The sequence below is a fragment of the Halyomorpha halys genome, unplaced genomic scaffold, assembly GCF_000696795.3.
Source record: "Halyomorpha halys isolate HHAL.00 unplaced genomic scaffold, Hhal_1.1 Scaffold777.1, whole genome shotgun sequence".
NCBI lineage: Eukaryota > Metazoa > Arthropoda > Insecta > Hemiptera > Pentatomidae > Halyomorpha > Halyomorpha halys.
In genome coordinates this window covers 36,797-47,740 of record NW_027107689.1, presented here as the reverse complement: position 1 = coordinate 47,740, position 10,944 = coordinate 36,797, and the positions used below count along the sequence as shown (strand labels likewise).

Below are 10,944 nucleotides of genomic sequence, written 5' to 3'. Positions count from 1 at the left end.
ATTATTTACTATTTGAGTTTTTTTGACCGCACCCGGACCATATTCCATTCATCTATACACATGGTCAATCAATAATCTTCCATTATTATTATTATTATTATTATTACTATATTGCAAGGCTTTTTCAGGGCTAAATAAGATAATAAATGGCTAAAATAAGTAAACAAAGTAAGAAAATAGATAACATAAAATAAAATTGAACAAAAATGTGATTTATTGTGCTGATTATGATTTAAAATATGTGAAAATTTATATAAAACTGAACAAGGTAAATTAAATGAAATAAAAGTAATATGTACAATGAAACGTAAAATGAAATAAGAATTAAAAAAAAAAATGTTTTAGACCATTAACGAAATCGGAAATAATAACAAATAAAAAAGAAATATATAAATACAGTACACACTAGAAGATGGAAAAAACAGAGGCAAAATAAGACACTACCTTAATGAATGCAGTTAAGCACAAGAATGAAGATGAAGGCTTGGGAAGGGGGCTGAAGTTGGGGGAGGGGAGGGTTGATGGTGTTAACTAATATGTTATATTTAAAAATAATAATTTATTTGTATCTTTTACTTTCAAATATAACATTTAGTCAACTACCAACCCCAACCCCCAACTCTCCCTTCCTGTCAGCCTTTAGCTTCATTCTTGTGCTTACCTACATTCAGTAAGTTAGGTATCTTATTTTATTTTTTTCCTTTAATCTTTATTCCTCTTATAGTGTGTATTGTATTTTCATATTTCTTTTTTATTTGTTATTATTTCCGTTTTCATTAATTGTCTAAAACATTTTTGTAAATCTTCTGTTTCATTGTGATGAAGCCATGCAAGGTGAGACAAAACATTGGCTTACATTGAATATTTCCATTACTATTTGAGTTATTTCTTTGACTGCGCCCCATACCATCTTCCTTTATATAAATACTTTAACCTAAAATATTCAATAAGTAAATTCATGCCCCCACCCATCATATTAGAAATCCAATTTTTTTGTTTCTTATCTTTTTCTTTTATTTCTTATATCTGTTTCTTGGCCATTTTGTGTTCATAATATAAAAATATCTGCTTTAATCTATTTTTTGAGTAAAAGCTACCTTATAATAATGTGAGTTCCTTTTGATTGAAATATTAATGTACATTGTTCCTTATTATTATAGTATGGTTGAATTAATAAGTAATATACTGAAATAAGGAATACCGTAATCTAGGCTTTCTTAAACTGAATTAAATACATGACACATGTGACATGATTATAACCTTAGCATTAACAAACATATGTAAATCTTAATAACAACTGATATATAAATATCTTATAATAAAATATAACGAAATATATAATAAATATAAATTACTTAATACTTGCCCAATGATCTTTAAATTGTCCAGTCATTAAAGCTGGGCCTAAAGATCTAGCTGGATTGACAGAAGCTCCTGTCCACGGAGCCTAAAATTTTCCAATAGTTAATGCTTTTTGAATTACACAAATATAATATTTTTAAAATTCAATATCCAAATAATACCTAATTAAATGGTAAAGATACACATTTGAAACTGAAGTATATAGGTGTCAAACTGACAACATATTATTGGATAGTTGAAGACACTACTGGATGTTACAGATTCAAAGTTTTAAGAAGAAAACTAATAAAGATTTCTGTTATTAATTTTTTAATGAAATAATCTATCCAATCCACTGAGAAATCATGTGATTTCCCAATAATCTTGAGTTGGTTATGTTGATTAGTAAAAAAAAAAAATCAAATCTTTGAAAATTTGTGACATGATCATTCTCCAAATTTAGTTACAATTATTTTCAAAAATTTCTGTTTCAGCAACACACTTGATATAATAGTTTTCATGACATTGATCTTCAAAAAAATCCTTATTTTAGAGAGCAACATATAACAAGACTAAGGAGTGATAAAACTGAATAAAGTATTTCATTACTGTATTAATTTTAATGAAAAGAAACTAAATAATAATTTAAAAATACTTGAAATATTCTCACTTTTTCAGAGTTATCACATCTACAATGACAATAAAACTGGTTTTATAGGTAGTTTTATCTATTTATTGTGGACGTCTCTATTCCCAACGTTTTATGAGACCTGAACTGGGAACGACCAGGCTGATACAGCTGCCAATGAAGAAAGCTCCATACTTTCTGTGCCTAATAGTAGTAAGGAACTGCATGACTACAATTCATCCAGTTCTGAAACAATCTAAAGAAGCCTGGAGGTTCTTTTGGAACAAGGTCTGGACAACAAATAAAATGAAGAAAATATTCGAACATATTCAGTTCGCAAATCCAAGGGAATCACTGAGAATAAACTATTTAAACCTGAATTGGATAGGACCCACCAGACTGACCCATAAACACCATCTTGATCTTGATGGGAACTTTCCACCTAGATATGACAGCTTCAATTCTATCCTGACAATGAACCATGTTCTAGTATACTGTTCTCTTCTAGATTTGTCAAGAATCCCATCTGGACATTGTCAAGCCTTGCTGCCAGAAAATTGGAAGAAGTGGTTCCAGTTTTTGAACTATATGGATAGATATAATTATAGAATTCAAAACTAGATGCCCCTAGTCTTTGTTACTGAATAGGGAACCAAAAAACCAAATAAATAAATATGAAATATAGATCTTCTGAATCCCAGGTTTAGTGTTCTTTTCTTTCCTGCTAATATTCGAGAAATATTGAGTTTGTCTCCTGAAAGTCTTAAAAGCTGTAAACAATTCATTTCAAGCCACATTAAAACCTCAAAACATTCAATAAATAAATTTTAAATATTTAATAGCGACAATGATAAAACTAGAAGTACTTACAAATAGAAAAAAAAATCTACTGAAATAAGTTAAAACCAACAAACAAAATGTTCTCACTAAAAGCTCATGAAATTCAATAATCAATAGGATAAATCCATCAAATTGTAAATTTAATTAGTTTATAAAAAAAATAAGACATTAGGTGACATAACAATTAATAAAATTCAGAAAAATTGGAAGGATGAGTGCGAATGTTTACTAGCTAAGTATCTTTGTTGGACCTAGCAACACAACCTAGCTTGGCTGCTTTATAATACTCCATAATAAGCAGATTAAGAATTGGACACAATAAGCTATCCCATCTGCATCTATTTTGAGTGCATCAGACAACATGCAAAGCCTATGGCAACGCAGCGTGCAGATACAGATGAACAACATAATATCAGATGACACAATCAAATATTATTTTCACATTTTATATTAACAAATATCATATGTTTAATCAGGATCTAAAGGAACTAACAAAGAATTATAGTACTATTTTATTTCATATAGGCGAACTGACTGAATTCCAAAAAACACTTCTATGATCTCAAGAAATAAAATAAAAGGAAAATTGCCAAACTGGCAAGTAAATACATGATATATTAACTGCACTTTTACTTCAATTTGGGTAAGAAACTAAAATACTACCATTATATATACGTTATGAAACCTTTAGGGCTTGAAAGAATTTCAACAATATTTTCTTTATTAATTTCTTCTTGAACAATTAATGGATTATTCCTCATGTCAAAGCTGCATCGGTCCTAATAGTGAATATAGAAAGAAAATTGAGCATTTGTATTTCTATAGCTACACTAGTTACTCCCTAGTTACCCGAAAATCTTCATCAAGGCTAGGGAGTGACAAATCAACCATTTTTCATGGATGCTGTAGCATTTTCAGCATATATGTAAAACAATATAAAATAATGAAACATTCAAAACCTAGGTCTTATCTGTCTTTATTTTGTTGAGTACTAGGAAATGACCACTTTAAAGATTCACATCCAGGAACCAACTGAAGAGATTAGAGAAGTAAAAAAAAGAGATCATTAGGAGAGGCCTTATCATCCTTCTTAACTAAATTTTCCTTTGTGAGGATATATTTGTAGGCATTACAATAACTTAACAGATAGTGGCCGAAAACTGTGCTGCTTATGTTTCCAATCACTCTAAAACAGAAAATAATACATGAATGAATAAATTTAATTACTTAAATCAAATTAAATACAACCTTTTTCTACTGTTGGTACTTGAAGGTACCTAGTGAAATACTTATCTGAGGTTTTGATGAGTCCATAGCTCTACTTAAATATTTGGTGGTGAGGCGCCTTTAAGTAATGATTGAAAAAAAAATAGAAGAACAAATAATAATTTTAAGAAGAAAGATAATAAATAAATGATAATAATAATAAAGAGATAGAAGTCGAAAAAAAATAGTAGTGGAGGGGGAGGTGGTACAAGAGAAGAAAGGACTTAGGGTGATGTTTATTGGGATGAAAACTGTATGACAGAGGAAAAGTATTATAGACTAGGGGTATTCATGATGTGTTGAATGTAAAATGCTTTACCATGTCAAATTTTATAAGCATAAGATTGGGAGCAGCTGTATTTATTTTCATGTTAAATGTATAAGAGCTCCTAGCGGATTTTCTGAGCAACTTGTTTTATAACCTTTCCTTCTAAAACTTCATGTCATTGTTTAATTCAAAGTTATGATTAAAGTAATTTATCACAACATACCTAAACTGGAAGTTATGAGAAAGTTTGGCCAATTAGAGCCTTGTCAATCTTCTAAATGCTGAGGGAGAGAATAAATATGAGCTAATTGACAACTGTTATTAACTAACCTATCACGACAACTAACAAAATAGTGACGAGCTCAGCTGGAATGTTGCGTGACGTCACTCTCCATTTAGTAGACCTAGTAACTGACTCTCAACCATGTTATATGTTACATCGTTTTAACATGGTAAAAAACGGAAATATTTCTCCATTAATAGAATTAATGATCTTTAGTTTATCAGGTTAAAGCGTGTTAAATGGAAAAACTAATGTTAAATGGAGAAATATTTCCTTCTTTCAGCATGTTAAAACGATATAACATAAGGGGTATTCATGACCTTTAGTTTAACATGTTAAATGGAGAAATATTTCCTTCTTTCACCATGTTAAAATGATATAACATATAACATGGTTGGGAGTCTGCTAAATGGAGAATGACGTCATGCAACTGACCAGTTTGTGTTTTTATTGCCTTAGTATTATTTTGGATGTTTTTAAACAAGATAATCAGCAGCCAAACTTTAACATAACTCTTCTTTTCACCCACCTTAGGCATGTTGTAATAAATTACTGTAATCCAAACTTAAAAGTAAACAATAACAAGAAGTATTGGAAGGAAAGGTTATAAAACAAGTTTCTCAAAAAATCCACTAGGAGCTCTTTTGCATTTAACATGACTTTAAATAGGACTAGTCACAATCCTATACTTACAACATTAGAGCAATAGAACATACCTCTAGTATGTTCTATCTAAAATTCAAATTATGTTTCATACTATAATTGGAAGAGACGGTTGGATTTTCCACATTGCATCTTTAACTTTAGGTAACTGAGAATGATATTTTTTCAAAAGTTTTATGAATTCACCTATTGATAGTAGTCTGCGTTGTTACTGACTATTTCTTATAAACTAAGGGGTACCTACTATTAAGAGTTAAAGAGCTTCTTTCTTTTCTTATTATCATTTTACTTTATTTACTTAATCATTTATATGTTCACATCTTATCACCTCGCGAAGGCCCCTCATCTCCAGATATTATAGTGATAGTTTCATCAGAACGAGCATCGCAATACAAAAATAAGGCTTAGATTTTACTAAGACCTTCACGTACGGTAGTGAGACGTGGACTCTAACCAAGGAAAATAGAAGAGCTCTACTGGTTTGGGAGAGAAGAGTCCTAAGAAAGATCTTTGGAGCCGTTAAAGAGGAGCACAGGTGGAGAATCAAAAGCAATGACGAAATTGCGAAAATAAAGGAATTGTATGAGCTTGTTAGACCCTGATATCCTCTGTGCTATTAAGAAGAGCAGGCTAAGATGGTTGGGACATGTGGAAAGGATGGAACCCTGCAGGCTGCATAAAAGGATGCTAAATGGTGCACCAGGAGGAAAAAGGAAAAGGGGTAGACACAGGCGTCGGTGGCTAGATGATTTGGAGGACGATTTGAGAGGAGTGGGACTTGAAAATGGGAGGAGTCTCGCTAGAGACCGCGATGCATGGGAAAGAGTGGTGGCAAAGGCCCAGGTCCTACAAGGACTGTAGCGCCCAACAGTGAGTGAGTGAATGAAGACCTTCAAGTATCCACGGTAGAAAAAGATAGAAATCAATTTCAATTATGTTTTCCCTTTACATAATACATTTACTAATTCATGTCTATTTTCTGTTTTACAGGGATCAGAAAAAAAAAACTTGAAGAGCTTTGAACATTCTCCTCCAGGAGGCTTGAACGGTTTGCTATGACTATTAGGAATGCGACATCGATGTTTTTGAAAATCCATTTCAGTAACATAAGGTCTGTTCCAGCAGCGAGTTCTGATTACCCAGAACTGCAAGGAGCATGCGCAGTATAGGCTTTGGGAGAGGAAAAACACTTACTACGCAAGCTCCGTACAGTTCTGGACGGTCAGAGGTGGTTGTTAGAACAAGGGATGCAACATCGACTACAAAAAACATCGATGTTTGAAAGTTGAATGCTCAATATTAAAATAGCGATGCTTACAAACATTGCCAAAAATACATCGATGTTTTTGAACATCCATTTCAGTAATATAAAGTCTGTTCCAGCAACGGCTTCTGATTTTCCAGAACTGCACGGAGCATGAGCAGTATTGGGTCTGGGAGGGGAAAAACATTTACGCATGCTCCGTGCTGTTCCGGACGGTCAAGAATAGTTGTTGGAACAAAGCTTTAATTTATCTTTATCCCGTTACTCGCGAGAAAGTAGGAAGTACTTCCTCATACCATTACATTGTTGATAGGAATCTGTTTATACGGTTAATTTCTTTTATTAAGTTACTTTTGCATTTATAAAAATGAAAAATTGAGTCAAACGTAAAACATCGATGTAAATAAACATTTGTCTCAAAAATCGATGTCTATGTCGCATCCCTAATGCCTACCACCTGAGTTCGTGTCTGTTTGCCGTTACAATTATTTTAGCAAACTACTATAACAATTATTCTGGAAATTACTTCAGTATGAAAATTCAGATAAATTATCAGGCCAAGCTATGATAGACAATAATTATTTTGTAATTATGTCCAAAATTTACATAAATTCATCACTAAAAGTTTGGTTGAAACTAAACTGAAAATAGATAACCTTTCCGCGATTGTTGAAGCTTATTATTAAACTTAAACATTTTGATTTATTATGCAAGTTAATCCCTGAAACTTACCAAGCTATATCCAAGAATCATAATGGCGAGTGAGAACACGAACATTATACTCCTCAATCCTTTTGGATTAAGAGGATTACAAATCCTGCCTATCATGAAGCACAGCACAGCAGTTCCACAAGCTTCTAAAACCATTCCCTTCCATGCCTTTTTTACGCCAACCATTGTGACACAGAAATTATCACTTTTATGGTACCCATAATCGAGGTCAGATAAATTATCAGTACCAAAGGTCTGAAAACGAATAAGCTTGATTAAAACCTCAAGAATTATAATGAAATATAGGGTACTAGTTTATCCCTTCAAGAATTATCGCATTAGATATGTTTCCTTTAATTTAGTTTAAAGAGAATCGATTTCTTGCTTATTCGTATATTTTTTTTTTAAATAATTACTTTATTTATTGAGAAGTATTACAATCTGCCACAAACTTGGGCAATGAGTAATAGAAGTGATTGAACGTATTAATACCAAAAAGAGAAAAAAAATAAATAAATAAAAGTAAACAGAATAATAAACAACCTAATTCAACAAAGTAAAATAAATTATATTTACAATCTCGACCTGAGGATCTCCGAGCCCACTCTATCCCCACGTATGAGGGGGAGTCCTCTCACCGCGTCATTGGTTATGTGCCAGTAAGTGCGGTAAAGCATTCGTATAAACAATATAATATTATTGTTGCGGCAAACACATCGTTTAACGAAATGAAAATCTACCGTATAACATATGTTTTTATTGTTTAAAAAGGCATATGTTTTTCTTTTGTTTTTTATACTGTAAAAAAAAATAAAACATACACTCTGTGAGTCTCTTGGTGTGCACACACGTATCGTCTCCTCACTACACACACATAGTTGCCAGCATTCTGGCCATCTTCGCCGGCTTAGTCATTTTAGCCACGGCGGCCGGACTTCTTCGACTCATCCTCCCAGAGGACAAGGCGGCCAGACGTACGTCGATCTACTTCCAAGAGAATAGCCACTCAGAACAACCACAACCGGGGCCCCACCAATCACCGGTGATATAAGACTTTTTTTTCTCTTTTGTTCAATTAATTTTATTTTGTAATATTATTAAGCTTTATTTTTTTTTCTAGTTTGTGTATTTTTTGTTTCTTTTGTTATGTTTGCTTATTTAAAAATAACATAATTCGACCATTTCTTTTCTTTTCACGGTTGGGCTAGTGAAGGTTCCTTTTGAACTCCTACCCGCCGTAACAGTTATCAAGAAAGTCTATTCCACACACACAGTAAAGCTGCATATTTTATAATGACTATCTTTAAATTGCAGTTAACGCAGTAATTACGTTGCCCCATTGAAAATTTCACTGAGCCAATTTAGACATACTAGTCTGAAACTGCTCGTAGATTTCGATTACTATAGCTACTTGACAAATGCTCTAATCTTCCCCTTTATTACAAAAAACTATTATGATAATCAGAGGACATACGGGATTGACCTATGGGGCTCATCCATAAAGACCTTAACATCCCTTTCGAAATAAAAATGCGTCTTTTCATCCCTTTCGAAATAAAAATGCGTCTTTTCATCCCAAACTCCTTACCCATCCTAACCAATTAGTTCTTAATATCTCATCCTTAACAATCTCTGATGATCCTCAGAGGCGTCTGAAAATAAGATGGCCACGGGACCTTTTAATTTAAATCAATGACAGAAGTACCACCATTGGATGGTTCCTTCCCAAGCTTATCAAGTGTTCTGAAACTTTCATCAAAATTATTTATTGTATTTTTTTTTTGAACAGTTGTAAATTCAATTAATAAATAAAAAAATTTAATGCTAGTTACACTACATTCCAGTCCGACCAGTTATCCTGTCGTACGTGTACATAAGGAAATGTGTAGGAGTCGCTTATAAAAGTTAGTTTGAAAAGATTCAATTCCAAAGTCCATATACCGCAAACTCCATATTTGACTTCCATACAGCACTACTGACAGATATAACGCAAAAAATATTTTAGCTCTTACCTCCCAAGTATAAATGTGAAATATTGAAAAGATGGTGAAGTAATTTTCAAGATATCTTGGGAGATGATTAAGAAATGGATGAGCAAGATTGTCAGAACTGCAATCAGCAATACATAGAGTGTAGAAGAGAACTCAACAGGAGTAATGATCCCCAAGGGGCTGCAATAGTTCTTACAAATTATAGCGCAACTTTAAACTTTAAAATTAAATAAATCTATGTAGGTAGCTATTAGCAATTGATCTGCAAATCTATGTTCCGGCATAAAAAAGTCATTCTTCAAGTTTTCTTGAGTAATAGAGAGGGTAAGCTGCTAGAAAAACTGAAGCCAAAAAGAAGTCCAGGGACGTTGTAGAGTAGTAGGAGCCAATCGCCGGCTGCTTTCTGTTGCAATGTGAACCACAATTGCGTACATTTCAATTAATCTGAACTTCAACCTGAGCTCTGTGGGCGTGGTCAACTCCCCTCTTTTTTGCTTCACTTTCCATTTGAAGGATAGTACAGTATGCCACACTCCTTGTTTGGATAAACCCTATATTATTTTTTTCCAAATAAGAACTGAAAAGTGCGTGAGAAATAGTGCTTCCGCTTTGCAGTTATTTACCCGATTTTCGGCTATTTTTCATCTCTTGTACGGGTAATTTTCGGAGATCGGGGATTTCGTGTAAAGTAAAATGGCTTTACGTTATATGTTGACTTGTGCACTAGTTCTTCGACTAGTTTTTTAGTTATTCATTTGATATTTTTCCTATTACTTACAATTTATTATTTTTCATGAGATATTGAATTTTAGAACATAAGTGTACCTAGACCATTTGGGGCCCGGGATTAATTTATATTTTGACCCCGGGGCGAAATCATTTTTGGGACCCGGGGTAGATTATTTTTGGAGTCTGATATAATTTTAAGTTCTTGGGAAAATTTATATTTGAGCTCCGTGGTGGATTGGTTTTTGGGGCCTGTGATGGATTCATTTCTGGTGTCCGTGGCTGACAAAATTTTAAATCTTTAGGCAAATATATAGGAACAATGTTTTCCAGCCTATCGTCATTACATTTGGTCAGGTTGATACGCCGTGACAGTTTACTGTTAAGGCGTATACATATGACAATTAAACGTAGCAGTTAGTGCGATTGTTAGTCAACTGACGTTACTTGTGCTATTAACGATCACGCCTGACCCGGAACTGAATTACTTTCACGACAGTAAAAGTATAACTGTGGTGGTAGTGAATGCTTTCATGACTTTAACAATGAAATAGTTACACCATGGTAGTGCCTAACACTTATGCCGCAATAACAGAAAGTGTACACAGTCAAGTAGTTGCATATGAGAGTTAATGTGACAGTTGCTTCACTGAAATTACTTGTACGATCAAATATCACATAAGAGCTAGCACGACAGTACAATGATGACTGTAACAATCATACAGCTATTTATAACGATTCTCCAAGAGCTGGTAAAGTGGCAGGTATTTGTCGGGTAAAACGGGATTTTTTGACCGAGAGAATCGGCAGCTCTGGTTTGGAGAGTTACAATTAATTCTCAGACAGGTTAGTAATTATTGTATAGGGTGTTTTTTTAAGCCCGATAGAACTTGAAATTGTAAAAAATAACACAAAAAATTAAATTGTAATCAAAATTTTTTTTTTATTCGAAAGATCAATACG

At 33.1% G+C, this 10,944-nt stretch overlaps 1 protein-coding gene across 3 annotated transcripts in view; it reads right to left on the bottom strand.

Moving 5' to 3' along the window:
- LOC106686111 (aquaporin) overlaps positions 1-10,944 on the bottom strand; it is an 18,966-nt gene that overhangs the window by 2,510 nt on the left and 5,512 nt on the right. For 2 of the 3 annotated variants that reach the window (XM_014429248.3, XM_014429247.2), the window contains 2 exons: positions 7,286-7,519; positions 1,367-1,447 (listed from right to left, as the gene is read on the bottom strand). In XM_014429248.3, coding sequence (XP_014284734.1) covers positions 1,367-1,447; positions 7,286-7,519 — 315 coding nt within the window. Of the gene's footprint in view, positions 1-1,366; positions 1,448-3,756; positions 3,996-7,285; positions 7,520-10,944 lie in introns of those variants that run through there. The other variant, XM_014429249.2, reaches the window with a different exon arrangement.